This window comes from Notechis scutatus, chromosome 5, assembly GCF_049901735.1.
Source record: "Notechis scutatus isolate UNSWTSFEM ecotype Mainland chromosome 5, rNotScu1.2, whole genome shotgun sequence".
In the NCBI taxonomy this organism is placed as follows: domain Eukaryota; kingdom Metazoa; phylum Chordata; class Lepidosauria; order Squamata; family Elapidae; genus Notechis; species Notechis scutatus.
In genome coordinates this window covers 21,422,013-21,438,087 of record NC_142013.1, presented here as the reverse complement: position 1 = coordinate 21,438,087, position 16,075 = coordinate 21,422,013, and the positions used below count along the sequence as shown (strand labels likewise).

At 38.9% G+C, this 16,075-nt stretch overlaps 1 protein-coding gene across 3 annotated transcripts in view; it reads left to right on the top strand.

Moving 5' to 3' along the window:
• The window catches only part of SPATA13 (spermatogenesis associated 13), a 94,397-nt gene that overhangs the window by 32,147 nt on the left and 46,175 nt on the right, over positions 1–16,075 (top strand). For 2 of the 3 annotated variants that reach the window (XM_087966272.1, XM_087966270.1), the window contains exon 2: positions 10,073–11,851. In XM_087966272.1, the coding sequence (XP_087822398.1) occupies positions 10,187–11,851 (1,665 nt within the window). In that variant the 5' untranslated portion in view covers positions 10,073–10,186. Of the gene's footprint in view, positions 1–2,865; positions 3,289–10,072; positions 11,852–16,075 lie in introns of those variants that run through there. The other variant, XM_087966271.1, reaches the window with a different exon arrangement.

Here is a 16,075-nt window from a genome sequence, read left to right as displayed (position 1 = left end):
TGAAATAATGAAAACTGTGTTGTGACGTCACAGCACAAGCTCTTGTATCTCCATCATGAGATCATAAGTAAATCTATAAAGACAGAGTTTGCATGGAAAGAAATGTTTTGTAACTTAGCCCCTCCCACTTATTCATATTCATATTATATTCATATTATATAACTTAGCATGATAGATAAATGCAGCCACAATATAGCATTTTGATAAGTTAGTAGATCATAGCAACCATTTGTAACATGGGAATAACAACACATTACAGAATATGTCATGCAAAAATAAATGCAAATTAAAAATTGGATAACATGATAAATGGGTTGGGAAACTCATAAAAATCACAATATCCACTAAACATACTTTTTTTTAAAAAAAAGCCCATGTTTTTGTTCAATTAACTTGCTGTAACGTTTGGATAATTACTGCATCTTGTATATTTGGTAGAGGTCTATCATGCAACATCTTTCCTTATATGCACATTATTTTAAGCCCTTCTTTTTGGTTAGTTTGCAATAAATACAGTATTTAGTCATCTGTCTATTGATAATAGCTCTTTTTTCCTTCACTGATCCAGAATTTGTTCTCTAAAACAGGGGTCCCCAACCACGGTCCCGGACCGGTCCCGGTCCGTGGAACAATTTCTACCGGGCCGCCGGTTTGCTGGGCGCCGCCATCTTGTTTTGATGAAAAAGTGCTTCCAGTGAGCATTTCCGGGTAGAAAGTGGCGTTTGGGTGCTGAAAGAATCCTCGCGCCTTAGTTTCATCGAGGGGGGCTTGAACAAAACTAAGGCGCGAGGATTCTTTCAGCACGCATGGCAAGGCGAGCCGAGCGACTGTCCTGAAGCCGTTGCGAACCCCATTGACACAGGTACAAAGGAGGAGTTAAAGGTGGCGGGGAGAAGCAGGGGCGGCTGGCTGGCTGGTCGCTCGGCTCGCCTTGCCATGCGTGCTGATGCCGGTACCAGGCCACGGATGATTTTGTGATGCCGTACCGGGCATGATGATTTTGTGATGCCTGTACCGGGCGCGGCACAAAAAGGTTGGGGGCCACTGCTCTAAAACCTTTACGCTCATTACTATCTAATCTTTACTTGACTTTCCCATCATTTATTGTTAGCAGAGGCATTGACTGAATGAAGTATTTTATCATTCAACAGGAAGGAAAATTAAACCTAACTTGTAAAATAATTGAGATATGCTGCTTCGTAGAACTAGTATAAAATCTTGTTAAACTGCTTGTGCTTCCTTTCTTTATTCTCTGTTCTGGTGTTTGTCAACTTTGGCAGCTTTTAAGATGGGTGGATTTCAACTCCCAAGATTCCCCAGGCAGTGCTTATTAGGGAATCTTGGGAGTTGAAGTCCACATACCTTAAAAGTTGTCCCAATTGAAAAACACTGCTTTCTGTTCAAAGTTGATGTTTCTATGATGCTGCTCCTTAACTTGATTGGATTAGTTTCCTATATTTTGGGAAGCCTGTCATTATAATTAGGAAACCGTGGCTTGCGCTGTGTGACATGTAAGAACCTAACCAATTGTGGCAAACTAGCCATGGAATTGGAAGTTTATTCTTGGATATGTATTTTAAACTGAAATCTGATTTTAATTCCTGTGATTCTGGAAGATTGATCATCTGAACCATTAATACAGGAACTTTTCCTCCATCTGGTGAACTGCTAGATGGGAAGACTGCAACCCAAGAGAACTGGAGGGCACCAGAATGAGACAAGCTGTGTCACATCAGAATAGAATAGAATAGAATAGAATAGAATAGAATAGAATAGAATAGAATAGAATAGAATAGAATTCTTTATTGACCAAGTGTGATTGAGCACAAAAAAGAATTTGTCTTGGTGTATATACTCTTAGTGAACATAAAAGAAAAGATACATTTGTCAAAGAGTCAAGAATCATAAGCTACATCACTTAATAATAGTCATAGGGTACAATAAGCAATCAAATACTAGGAAACAGTCAATAAAAATCGTTAGGATACAAGCAACAAGGTTACAGTCATACAATCAGAAGTAGGAGGAGATGGGTGAAAGGAAGGATGAGAGGAGTAATAGTAATAGTAATGCAGACTTTGTAAATAGTGGGACAGCGTTGAGGGAATTATTTGTTTAGCAGAGTGATGGCTTTCAGGGAAAAAACTGTCCTTGTGTCTAGTTGTTCTGGTGTGCAGTGCTCTGTAGCGTCGTTTTGAGGGAAGGAGTTGAAACAGTTTATGTCCAGGATGTGAGGGGTCTGTAAATATTTTCACAGCCCTCTCTTTGACTCGTGCAGTATACAGGTCCTCAATGGAAGGCAAGTAATTGTTTTTTCTGCAGTCCTAATTACTTTCTGGAGTCTGTGTCTGTCCTGTTGAGTTACAGAGCCAAACCAGACAGTTATAGAGGTGCAGATGACAGACTCAATCTTTCCTCTGAAGAACTGTATCAGCAGCTCCTTGGGCAGTTTGAGCTTTCTGAGTTGGCGTGACTTCCAACAATGCATCACTGTCCTGCCTTAACCAACATAGTGTGTTTTAAAATAAAGTTTCGTCGATGGCCCCAGTTAAAAACAGCGGCTCCTTTCCATCGGCCGGCCTTCAGATAACTTCGCCATCCAGCCTCCCTTTGTCTCCGGCAGGGTCGCAAGGAGGGCGAGAAGAGGGGGTGGGGGGAAATAGACGCTTTTGAGTGTGTTCCCCCCTAAGAGAGCTCCTGCTAAGTGGGGAAGCGAGATGATCTTACCCGGGCAGTCTCGGCCGCTTCCAAAAATCCCGGTCAACTTCGATTGCCTTTTTGCAAATAAGGAGAGCCGGACTTTGGGCTGAAAAAGCCACAACGGGGAACCTCAGCCTGCAACGCTTCTCTCCCCTTGCCGGGACGGAGCGAGAAGAAGCGACGGAAAGCGAAAGGGGAGAAACTTCGCGGCAGCCCGATAAGTAATACTAGCCAAGTCCCTGTCCTCATGGAGCAACTCGGTCCCTCTCTCCCGCCCCCCTCCGCCACAAGCGCTCTGCACGCCTTGCACCCTCCTCTCTGCTCCAGTGTGCCTGAAGGGCTTCTCCACCCTCTGTTCCGGTTGCTGCCATAGTGATGCGTGGAAGCAGATTAGCCTCCGCTACCCAGGGGAGGGGAAAAGACGCCGCCGCCGCTGCAGCAGCAGCAGCCAGGAAGGGAGGCAAGGGAATGCTGCTGCTTCTCTTCTTCCTCCCGCGTCCATGTAGAAGCATTTAGGGGACCCTCTCCGGGCGATTGCTGCTTCCTAGCCCGATTTGCGCATGCAGACGTTCGGTTCCCTTTTCCCAGGTAACTTGGTGCCACCATTGGTGGGAGGGAGGGAGGAGCGCTCGTGGTTAGGCTGCCCTGCTTTCTTTGTCGCTTGAGCGCACTGAGGTGGTCGCTTTTGCGCACTTTTGCGCTTTGTTTTGTACTCTAAGTATTTCTCTTCCCCCCCACCCGCCGCTTTTTAAAAAAATTATTTCCTGGGATTCCTGAAAGGAGAGCCTGGGAGCCCAGCAGGTGCCAGGTTCACGAGTTGTAGAAAAGTTCAAAGCAAGAAAAAAGAAAGGAAGGAAGGAAGGAAGGAAGGAAGGAAGAAGAAAGAAAGAAAGAAAGAAAGAAAGAAAGAAAGAAAGAAAGAAAGGAAAAGAAGGAAGGAAGGAAGAAGAAAGAAAGAAAGAAAGAAAGAAAGAAAGAAAGAAAGAAAGAAAGAAAGAAAGAAAGAAAGAAAGAAAGAAAGAAAAAGAAAGAAAGAAAGAAAGAAAGAAAGAAAGTTGGAAGTAAAAAGAGAGAAGGGTGAGGAGGGAGACGTCATCCTTGGCTGCCCAGCGAGAAAGTGATGCATTGAAGTAACAATTTTGAGTGGCCATTGTTCCCTACTTTTCACTGTATAGTCATGCCTTCTGCTTCTAGTGGGAATAGATGGTTATTTTAGAAGTATATGTGTAAGCGGGGGCGACTGCCTTCCATTATAATGCCTTGTCCTGCTGTAACTTTCTTAAACCCAATGCCCTAGATGTTTTGAACTGTGTAGCCCTAGCCATCTCCAGACAACGGATACCACGTGATTGAGGTAACCCAGTATACTTGGAAAATATGCAAATGGGGGGGGAAATCTATTTCGACACTATCCAACACTAACCTTGCCTTTAATTGTTCTGGTCTTGCATGTGTCCGCTGAGAAGTTCAGAAGTAAACATCATTTCATTTTGGATTTATTTCATTAAGTTCAGGATCTTAAAACAGTTGTCATGTTTTTTCCCCTCCCTTTCTAAATTTTAGAATTATCTTTGCAAATTTGTGAAGTATAATCGGAGAAATGCTGATGAAAGAGTATTTGAATTTGAAGCTCCTATACGTTATCTGCAAAACAGTTCCCGCAGCATTTGAAGCAGCCCCTTGTAAATGTTTAGATTTAAGCATGTCTTGGTGGGAGTAAGAAATGTCTATAGCAGAATGGAGAGTGAAGCTGAAAAGATTTCAATAGGGCAGCAGGGCAGCAGAATTAAAGGAGGATGTTGAATACCTCTTGGAAACACACTAAGCTCTTGTGTGCTGCTGTGGTAATGTCACTTTTAAAAGGAGGAAAATAGAGACTATAAGGGAAATAGTAATAGTTTAGGATGAAGTTAATTGAAACAAAACATTTCTAAGAGTGTTTATGGAGTATATATAAAAGACTGCTTATGCAACATGTTTTTGTATTTAACCAGAAATTAAAACAAGATTGGAGCACTTAATGCTGGCTTGAATGAGCAAATATTCCACTTGGAATGTTAAGAATATATTGCTTATTTATGTGGATAGGTGCTAGATGTCTCTTCCCACCCCTCTTCCTCTTTAATATTGATTTGAATTCTGGATTTCAGCGTATTGATTCCATTTGTTATTTTGACGGTACAATTTATAGCTTTCACAAATCTCAAGGAAGTCCTAGAAGTGAAGGCTTTTAAATGTGAATAGTGTATCGTAGTGTCTGGTCCTGCAAATCTCTCCCCACTTTCATGGGTTGCTAAGAGAGCTTTTCTCTTCTAAATTAACTGAGGAAGTGTTTACAAGAATGGCTTCCACTGACTATTAGCAGATACTGTGGGTGATTTGTGTTAGAAAGACCTTGATAAAGCCTTGCATGGCTTGCATTTTGGTTTGTGCTTTGTCAGGGAATCCTGAAGAGCAGGTAAAGAGGCGGAATTGAAGCACTAGACTGATACAAATGCAAGCAGGAAATATCATTTTGAATGAGTTCAAATCTTTAGGAGCAAATGAATTGCATCCTAGGTTAAGAGATGAACTGGCAGGCGAGTTGGCCAAATTCCAAAGGAATATTATCTTTAAGAAATCCTAGAGAACCGGTGAATATCACATGACTGGAGAAGGACAAATGTTGTCCCTCTCTTCAAAAAAGGTAAACAAAGATTCAGGAAACTATAGATTAGTGAACCTGACCTGGATTCCTGGGAAGATTCTAGAACAGCTCATGAAGATACTGATTTGCAATCTATTTTAATATGTGATAATTATCAAAAATTAGCACATTGTCAAAAACTAATCTTGGAGGGCTAACTTTTTGTGATATTTTTTATCTGTTGAACTCCTGAATGAAGTGTGGGAATGCTATAGATTTAATGTATGTTGCATTTAGCAAACATAACCATAACATGTTTCCCCCCAAATAATTTTATTAGAGATTACCATTAAAAAGAATAAAAACTATGCAAACTACAAAAACATAAAAGGAAAAATATAACATTAAAAAAAGAAAATAAAAGAGACTTCCTGTCTCATCCCAGCAAGTTCACACAATTCAGGAAAACCTATTACCAACTCTTTAAGTTAAAATATATACACTGTTCACCCAATATCTCATCTTAACTAAAAACGTTGTTGTCATTAATTCCTTATCAGCAAATGTCCAGTAGGAGTTTTAGATATAACTATCTTAATCTCTTGATCAATTAAGCCAACTTTGTATTCCTTTCTTAAATTTAAAAAAAAACTCAATTCTTGACCTCTTCAAGTAGAGCCTTGCATCTTGCATACTTGTCATCTTTTTTAATCTTCCCACTTACCCAATCTTTCCAAACTTTAGCAAGTCTCTTTTTTATATCTCATAAGAGATATTCGTCCTTTTTTTGTCACTTCTCAAAAAAACCCTTCAAAACTTTAACAGATCTGTTTTGTATGTCCAGCCCAAAAAAAGGGGGGGGGAGGAATCCACCTCTCTTCCGGTTTGTATATCTTCTTTAGGCATTAGGTATCAGGGGCTATCCTGGAGAAGTATTTGGATGGTACAGTGAGTCCAGAATGGAACGGTGCAGATAATTTGGAAGGCTTCTCGGGTGGCACATGTAACACCACTGTTACATGAGCTATCCTGGCTGTGGATTTGCTTCCAAGTGTCATTCAGGCTGTTGGTCATTACCTTTAAATACCCTGAAAGAGAAGCTGTTGGCTGGAAGTGGCTAATGTAGTTACAGAGAAGTCGCCACCACCTCAAACCTGTATTCTTTTTAGTTTGTTTTAAACTTTTGCAATTTTAATCTGTTTTTATATTTAAAATTATTTTTAATCCATGTCTTATTATGTTGTAAGCCACTTGGAGCCGTCTTAGGTCATGAGATGAGCAATATGTGAATTTGATAAATAAATCAGAGCGTCATTCTGTTTCATTTGAAAGTTCATTATATCCTTTTCTTTATCCTTCTCATTACTTGCCACATTCATATCCATGTTCAGATTAATATCAAACTTATCTAGAGTCTTTTGTTCTTATTCCATTGCATCCTTAACAGTCCATGTATTCATCATTTCTGATAATGTCAATATTTTTCAAGTATTCAATTTTTCATGAAAAAAAAAGTCTCAGAATATTTCTCTTGTATACATTCTTTTGTTATCCTCTAGCTCTCCTCTAGTGTCCAACATTTAAAATGCCAATAGTTTGTTTGTATAAAGAAAAGGCAAACACTGACAATTTCCCATGGGAGGAACTCTTCCAGAAGTTTAAAATTGTAATTCCAAGTCCACTTGCCTTTATTCTGTTAAACTTTGTAAAATCCATATTCCAAGCATCCTTTTGCTGTTTAATCTGGAAAAAAATATTTTTCAAAATCTTTTGAAATCATATTTAAAAGTTATCTAAGGAGAAGGCAACTCATTTAGCAAATGCAGTATAAGATATTGTTCTGAAGGGTCTTAATCTTTAAAATTGAAAAGCAAATTGAGAATGATTAAGCAGTGAGGCTTGGTTGGACTTAGTTCTTTAAAAAATGGCTGTGTTGATGACCATGAACAAAGATGGTTCCTCCCTTGATTTGCAGATGCTCAACCCATAAGCATGCTGTAAAATGACAGTCCTATGGCTTACTCATGAGAAGCTACTGTGTGAACTCAACGTAAGCTATCTCAAGTTCTCCCTTACCATGGGGAAATATTTTATTTATTTTTATTTTATTTATTTGTCAAGCATGTATTAGCTAACAGATATAATTAGAACATGATTATGATTACATGAAATGGGTACGAATAAAAGGGGACATTAGGGCAGGGACAGTAGACACTTATGCATGCCCTTACAGATCTCTTAGGAATGGGGTGAGGTCAATAGTAGACAGTCTGTGGTTAAAGTTTTGGGGGTTTGGGGAAGAAACCACAGAGTCAGGTAGTGCATTCCAGGCATTGACAACTCTGTTGCTGAAGTCAGATTTTCTGCAATTGAGTTTGGAGCGGTTTACCTTAAGTTTGTATCTATTGTGTGCTCGTGTATTGTTGTGGTTGAAGCTGAAGTATTCATTGACAGGTAGGACATTGTAGCAGATAATTTTATGTACTACGCTTAGGTCAGACTGAAGGCAGCGTAGTTCTAAGTTATCTAAGCCCAAAATTTCAAGTCTGGCGTTATAAGGTATTTTGTGGCGAGCAGAAGAGTGGAGGACTCTTCTTGTGAAATATCTCCGGACTCTCTCAATTATATTAATGTCTGATATGCAGTGTGGGTTCCAGACAGATGAGCTGTATTCGAGAATTGGTCTAGCAAATGCTTTATATGATCTAATTAGCAGTACAATATTACCAGAGAAGAAGCTACGCAAGATTAGGTTAACAACTCTTAATGCTTTTTTGGTAATGTTGTTATAGTGGGCTCTGGCTCTTGCATCCAGCTGTAACACTTTTCTTTTACAAAAAAAAGGGACACTAGCTACCGGTAACCATGACTTTGAACCAGAAGTCGATATCCATTACATGCTAATTAGGAAACTGGGCAAGCTGAATGGCATGATAATTAAACAGATATATAAGTGTCATGAAAATCTTACTCAAAAAAAAAAAAGCTTCTTAATGGTTGTTCATCCATTTGGAAACAGGTAGCAAGTGGGGTTCAATAGAGATCATATACTCTTCAGTATTTTCTTTCATTACTTGAAGAGTTTGAGGAAATGCTTGTCAAATGTTCAGATGACATAATATTAGAAGGGAGAGTTAATAATTTACAGGAGATATGAAATTCAAAATGATCTTGATAGGTTGGAGAAATGGGCTCCGAGAGAAAAGCAAAAGATGCTTCATTTAGGAAACCCAAATAAAATTCTCAAGTGCAGGATAGTTGATACCTGGTGTGTTAATGGTATGATATTTTTGGAATATCAGTGGTTTACAAACTGATTGGCCAAAAAGGCAAATCAAAATGTAGACTGCATCATGAAGAATTACTTTCAAAGCACAAGAAATTCCATTTTATTCTGCCTCGGTCAGACCTGACATCCTCTGCTGGCTCTTGTTCCATATTATGTCTCATTTTGAAAACAGTTCAGATAAATTGGGACAGGCAATAAACATAATCAGGGGTACTAGAAACTGAGTTCTCTCAAGAGAGAATGAAAAAGCTGCTTATGTTTAGCATTCAGAAATGGTAATTGAAGGGACTATTCTTCAAACACCTGAAAGATTGTCACCAGAAGATTAATACATCCTGTCTCCTTCCACAATGCAGGGCAGAGAATAATGGATTTAAGTTGCAGGAAGGCAGATTCTGGTTGAATAGTATGGGGTTTGACAATGGAATTATTTATCCAGAGAGGCTATTTCCCTATTTCCTTTTCATGAGATATATTCTTGCAGATGCTAGACAGCCATCTGCTGGGATGCTTTAATTTAGATTTCTGCACTGAGTATGAGATTGAACTCAATGGCTTAGATCAGGGGTGTCCAACCTTGGCAACTTTAAGACTTGTGGACTTCAACTCCCAGAATTCCTCAGCCAGCAAAGCTGGCTGAGGAATTCTGGGAGTTGAAGTCCACAAGTCTTAAAGTTGCCAAGGTTGGACACCCCTGGCTTAGATGATCCTTTCCATTTTTATAATTCTATTCTTTTAGGTGGAGTTCATAATTGTGTTGAGTCATTACAGCTTGGTTTTTGGTTAATACAATTCAACAATCAATCATAATGGTTTGTAAACCACTAGTTATAGCTCAATATGTATGAATTTTATCAGTTGTGGGTTATTAAAATGCCCAGATTTTCATAGTGTGATTTCACATAGCTTTCCAGAATTGTGGGGAAGAGATTAAAGGTAAATATGGGACCAGTTTACTCACAAAAAAGCTTCATTCATACCCCCAGTCTTAAAATGTCTGTCCCTAGTCACACAAAATCAATTGAAAATTACATTGCTTGGATGATTAATTTGTGACTATTCACAAGGAGTCCAAACTGTATGACTTGCTTAGTGTGATGTCTCAAATTCAAACTGTGCATGACTTGCTTATTATGATGTATCAATCAGTAACATATCTGAATCAATGGAAGCTTCAAATAGATTCTGATAAAGTTATATGGTTGGTAGATTGAATTTCTATGGCTGAAAGAATTAATGTTAGAAATAACTGCCTATTACCAGGATCTAAGTCAGCAGAGTAAGTAACATCTGATAATATTCATTTAATTAATAACAAGATTACTGTAGCATCATTTTAAAAAGACTTTCTCAGCTATACTAGAGGGCCTTACAAACCTTTTCTATCATACAGAGAATCGCTCTCTTCTTATGAATGGAGAAAAATCCTAAATGCTGACTTTGTTTTCTTGGTGCAGGCAGTGCAGGCTACTGGAGAGCTGAATTCACCGAAAATATGTGTGAAAAAGGAGCTTGAAAAATGTGCAGTTGAACAAAGGCTTCAGCATGGAGAAGATGAAGATCAAGCAGTCATGAGCCATGACTCCTCTTCTTGTACAAAAACTGAAAACATGACGAGTTGGCAGAATGGCTTGGGAAATGCCACCTCTGTTATCTGTATAGTAATGGATAATAAAGAATCAGGGAGCAATACTACCTCATTATGTCATAATGGGGGGATCAGCACAAATAACAAAAATGGAAATAACAATCAGGACGATAAAACCAGTCCTTCCAAAATAATGCATTTTTTCCCCACTCCTCGTAAGAGGTCCAGCTCCAATGTAGAGCGGCCTCGTTCAGTTATAGTTATGGGGAACTCATCAACATGGAATGCTTTGTCTTCCCTTAGAAAAATGGGATCTTTCAAGAAGTTAAAATCATCAGTTCTCCAAGGAATTCCAGCCAAAGAAGATCCAGATAACCTAAAGGATAGCCTGTCAGAGAACCAAACCAGGAGGTACATTCCAAACAATACAACAGTGAGACTTCAGACAAACAGGTATTCTTATTCGGGGCCTTTACATGACAGTACCACAGATAACACAGTGGTTTCTGATAATTCTGATGGAGAGGAAGATTCCTTCCTGAGGAACACTCATCGATCACGCAGCATCAGGCGTGCTTATGCAACTGGCCGTATAAATTTATTAGATGGTGATAAAACCCAGGACCCTCAGAGCAATACCAAAATGGTCATGCAGGAATCCCAGATTTGTGAAATTGTAGGGAAAGATCTAGAATGTCCTAAGGTGCTCTACAGGAGGAGTAAGAGCAGCGATAATCTGAATTTTCTCAAAAAGAGCTCGTTCAAAAGGAAGTCAACCTCAAACCTCACCGACCTCAAAGCTGTAAACGAAAAGCATTTGCCACCAAGAACCATGAGTATGTCATCATCTGACTCAGACAAAGCCAACAGGAACTCAGAGCGGAAATCAAAACGTTGGAAGAGCCCAATTAGAGCGAAGGATTTTGACAGAGTTTTGAAACTTGTCAGTAACATAACTGATGGTGCTTTGAAGAAGGACTGTCCTAGGACCGATATTTCTTCCCCCGGTGAACAGAACCAAAAGACAAGACCGAACAGCAGGCTCCATGAGGACTATTCCCGCAGGGTTTCCAGCAGCACTGAGAATGAGAGGAGTAAGTGTCTGTCATCCCGGCGTCACCCAGCCTCAGCTCCTTCCAGGTACACCATCCAGTGTTCTGAGGATTACTCTGCTGGTTTACCTTCTGCATTAAATGTCGATGCTACGGGCCATAGGATGTCATCCTGTGATCTTTCAGACTTGGTTTGTTCTCCACCTCCACTTCAGAACCCTGGGTCAATTCCTGATGAAGTTTTCCATGAAGATTTTGAGGGGTCAAAAAACTCCAGTCCATTTACATACAGCACTGAGCCCCCCCACCATCCTGCTAGACCCACCGTTCCCAAGCCTCAGAGTCTTAATGCTGAAAGCATCAAGTGCAACATGGATATCCATTGTCCAGACCGGTACAGTACCCTGTCGCTCAGCTCAGTGGAAAGTGAGGGAAGAGGGGAGGGGCCGTCTGCCAAGTTGGGGAAGAGTCCTGTTTGCTTCCAGGATTCTGTGCAAGCCGTATACTACGACGATACAAATGAAGACAGTGGCATCAGCAGCCATTCTCAGCTAAGTCTCAACTTAGCTATGAGTGCTGATGAAAAGAAGGAAGAGGTAAGAAGGAAAGTAAGCACTTTTTAAAACAATCAGTAATGCTTTATATGGTCGTCCTGTGGCTCAGCTGTCTTGTGCTTACCTGTATTTTACCTTTCATAGAATGCTTTCCTTTATTTATGCAGAAATAAACCCCCATGGGTAGAACTTTTGAAAAAATGAAAGTAGCACCAATTTATTTTGCTTCCCTATACACAAGAATAACAACAGTTCTAGCAGAAAGGTTGCTTATGCGCCTTTTCAAGGACAGTTTTATTGCATATCATAAGGTTAGAAGCTTGGAGCAGGATCAAGACCAAGCAGGTCTAGTGAAAATTGCCGGATTCTTGACAGAAAACATTTAGTGTAAATTACATGTCTGTGTTGATGGTAGTAAACTAGTAACTGATCTGGCAACCAGCCCTAAACTTGTTAAGCTTAGAAATGCACAATGTATATGTGAATATCAGTATAGCATACATGGCATATGTTGTATTTAAATGGCAATATATGTTGGTAAATGATTTTAATATGCATTGGTTAGAAGTAAGGATACCATTATTTTCTACCATCAATTTATAAAGTATCATCTGGGATGTAATGCAATTATTATGATTTTTGTAAACTGTTTCTTTTTTTTTAACTTACATTTTGCTTATTTCTTCTCAGCAACCCTAATCTATACAGTGTCCAATAACTCATAATCATTCAAATGTTTAACATTTTAGGAGCTGTGGTGGCATTAAGAGCCATGGTGATGTAGCGGTTACAATGTAGAATTGTAGACTAATTCTGCCAATTGCCAGCAGTTCAATTCTCACCAGGCTCAAGGTTAACTCAGCCTTTCATCCTTCTAAGGTTGATAAAATAAGGGCCCAGATTGTTGGTGACAATATGCTGACTCTGTAAAATTGCTTAGAGACGGCTGCAAAGCACTATGAAGCAGTATAGAAGTCTAAATGCTTTTGCTATTGCCATTTTGTATTAGTAAGAAAAGTGCTATGGTCACTGTTTCTGGCTGTACCCTGAGAACATGAGCAGTGTGTCCTGTTGGTTTGGATTCCTGGCCCATCTAATCCAGCAGTCTTTCTCGCAGTAGCCACCCAACTGCACGGGAAGCCCCTGGTCTCCCAGTAGGTGGCCTTCAGAGACAATCATACTACCATCAAGGCTGATAATCATGGATCCCCATGATTTCCATGAACTGATCCAACCCTTTCTTGAACCAGCCAAGTTATATCTCATGGTAGTGAATTCCAAAGTTAAATTACATGTGGTGTAAAAAAGTATTTTCTTTGGCCTGTCCTGATGCTTCCAAGATTCAGTTTCATTTGGTGACCTCTAGGCCTAACATCTGGGGAAGGAGAAAATAGCTTCTCCTTGTTCACTTTATCCATACTGCCTTTGCATACCCCAGTGGTATTTCCTCTCTTTTTTTAAGACTAAAAGGACCCAAATATTGCAGCCTTTCCTCATAGGGAAAACTGCTTCACCATCTCTATCCTTTTAGTTATCCTTCTGACAACCTTAATTATGTCATTATAGATTTTAATACCTAGACTTTTCTATGTCTTTTGAGCATTCATTTTGATTTTTTTAAATGCAAATTTCTGTTCCTTGTGACTTTACAGAATGGCTTGAATTTTGCCTAATTAAAGTTCAGAGCCTGTGGTTGCTCAAGATTTTTATTGGAAAAGAGTAAAATATCATGTTAAAAGCATTTTACCCTTGTCTTCCAATTACTGTTGCCTTTTCAGTGTTCTTGTAAAGTTTGAAAGTTGAAGCCAGAGAGTAGAACTATGCTAAATACGAGAAGTGTGTGGAAGAACAGGAAAAGGAAACTGGGTTAACAACTTGTGGCTTTTAACTTAACTCTACTTTTTTATTTAGTTTCCTGTTTCTTAATTACCATTCTTAACTTGCAACATACGGTGACAGTCATAATGTTTCGGAAAGCTTTTAAAAGGATCCATATAGACAGGCATTTCTTTCTTTCTTTCTTTCTTTCTTTCTTTCTTTCTTTCTTTCTTTCTTTCTTTCTTTCTTTCTTTCTTTCTTTCCTTCCTTCCTTCCTTCCTTCCTTCCTTCCTTCCTTCCTTCCTTCCTTCCTTCCTTTCCTTCCTTCTTTCTTTCTTTCCGTGATTATAATACAACTATAGATTTCATAAACTTCTCTACTGAATTTAACAGCTCCATCACTTGATGCAATAAAGTATATTGCAAAAGAATTATATAAGCCATTTTCTTCCATCTGTTTGTGGCTACTTCACTGAATCTCTGCTGTGCCACATTTTAGATATCACTCTACCTTGGTTATTTAGAGCAGTTACCTATAACTCTGCAAGTTTATTCTAAAATGTTTGATGTTGTTGATACATGAAAAATTTTCTGGCTTTGGCTTGTCACATCTGATTTGTTGATTTATTTTTATCCCACTTTTATTATTTTTTATAATTTACTCAAAGTGGTAAACATACCTAACACACTTCTCCTATTTTCCACACAACAACAACCTATGAGGTGCATTGAGCTGAGAGAGGATAACTAGCCCAAATCACCCAGCTGGCTTTTATGTCAATTTCTAAATCTATACCCTTACCAGTGACTCTGAACTGATAAACCAAAGACAGTAATGCAGACTTTATTTCCACAGTTGGGGGTCTCATTGTATGAAAGATAAGACCACAGAATAATACTGAAAAGTTAATGGGTAACTTTTGTACTGAACCTGTTTTATATATATTTATCTCCTATTCTTCTTTGGAATAAACTTGAGCAGATCGATCAAAGAGGCATAAATCAGATGGAATATTTTTTTGACATAGCAAAATGGTAGAAGAAGCACTACATTAGAAGCTCTCAGGTTAGAATCCCTGGGAGTATTACTACGGAAGGATATCATTTCCATCATCCAGGTAAAAGGATACAAAGTATGGGATTTGGGAAAGTTCAACCGCTAAACCATAGTAGAACAATAGAATAAAGTTTTTAGATTATAGTATTTTGTGTTTAATACCGTTGTTACTGATTTAATGGAGAAGCCTTAGATGGAGTGAATCTTTCTCCGCAGGGATTAAAAAACTGAAATGAGAGCTGAAAGATTTTGTGTTCCTAGTTTTGGCTACACTTAATGTGCTGGTGTTGATGTAGTAAAATCAGTACGTTCATAATCTATAAATCCACATTTTTCATGAAACAGATGGAAAATTAAAGCCCTCCATTAATGTTATTATTTAACCTCCTTTAAAGGGACCCTGTTGCCTTGGGGAATCAATCTATTTGTACTCTCAACATGCCCCCTAGTGGTATCCATGGAAGCTTGACAGGTTCAAATTTCAAAAAATTATGATGTTCTGACATTTAAACCTTTTAATTATCCAGAAAATCCCTTTAAATATAGCGAATGGTCAGTTAGTGTTGTTGAGAGTTCAGTGTTCCTGCAGAATTTTGCAATTCCCATTAGATTTACAGAATACTTTAATAAGGACTTCAAAAGCACAAATAGATATAATATTATCATATTAGCTATAAATAATTATAGGAGACTGTGAGTTCTAGTCCCACTTTAGGCATAAAGAACTGGCTGGGTGACTTTGGGCCACTCGTTCTCTCCTACACCAATTCATCTCACAAAGTCGTTGTAGGAGAAATAGAAGGAAGAAGGAGCATTAGGACTGTTTGCAACCTTGAGTTATTTATAAAGTAATTCCGTAATAAAGATGGATTAAAAATCTAGTTCTCAACAAATAAAACAGCCTCTATACATGTTGATTCCTGATAACAATTTATGCCGTAAGCCAGTGTTACTGCTGCAGCATGCTGGCTTGTTTGTGGCTTGCCAAATGCTAACGATGGATGACAAAAGCAGTGTTTTGCTGCCAGCTCCTCCCTGTTTAGGGACCATGCCAGCTTATGACACGTGTAGAAAAAGCAGGTATTCGCCACTATTGCACATATAGAAAAAGCCGGGCTTGTGCTTCAATGCTGTTTTCATCATTTTGCTGCCCCCCTCCTGCGGATGTTGATTTGATAACCGAAGCTTATGATTAATAAATATAATGAAGTTTAATATATAGAAAAATATAATCAAGCAATGGTAAGCAAGATTCATTCAGGCGCTACAACATAATTAGTTCTGTAATGAAGCCCGTGACCTTTATTATCTAAATAATTGAGCAAATGCATTAATCATTATCCATAACAAGGATGTGGATGCCAGCTTAGTTTCCTTCTCTGTCAGCTGTT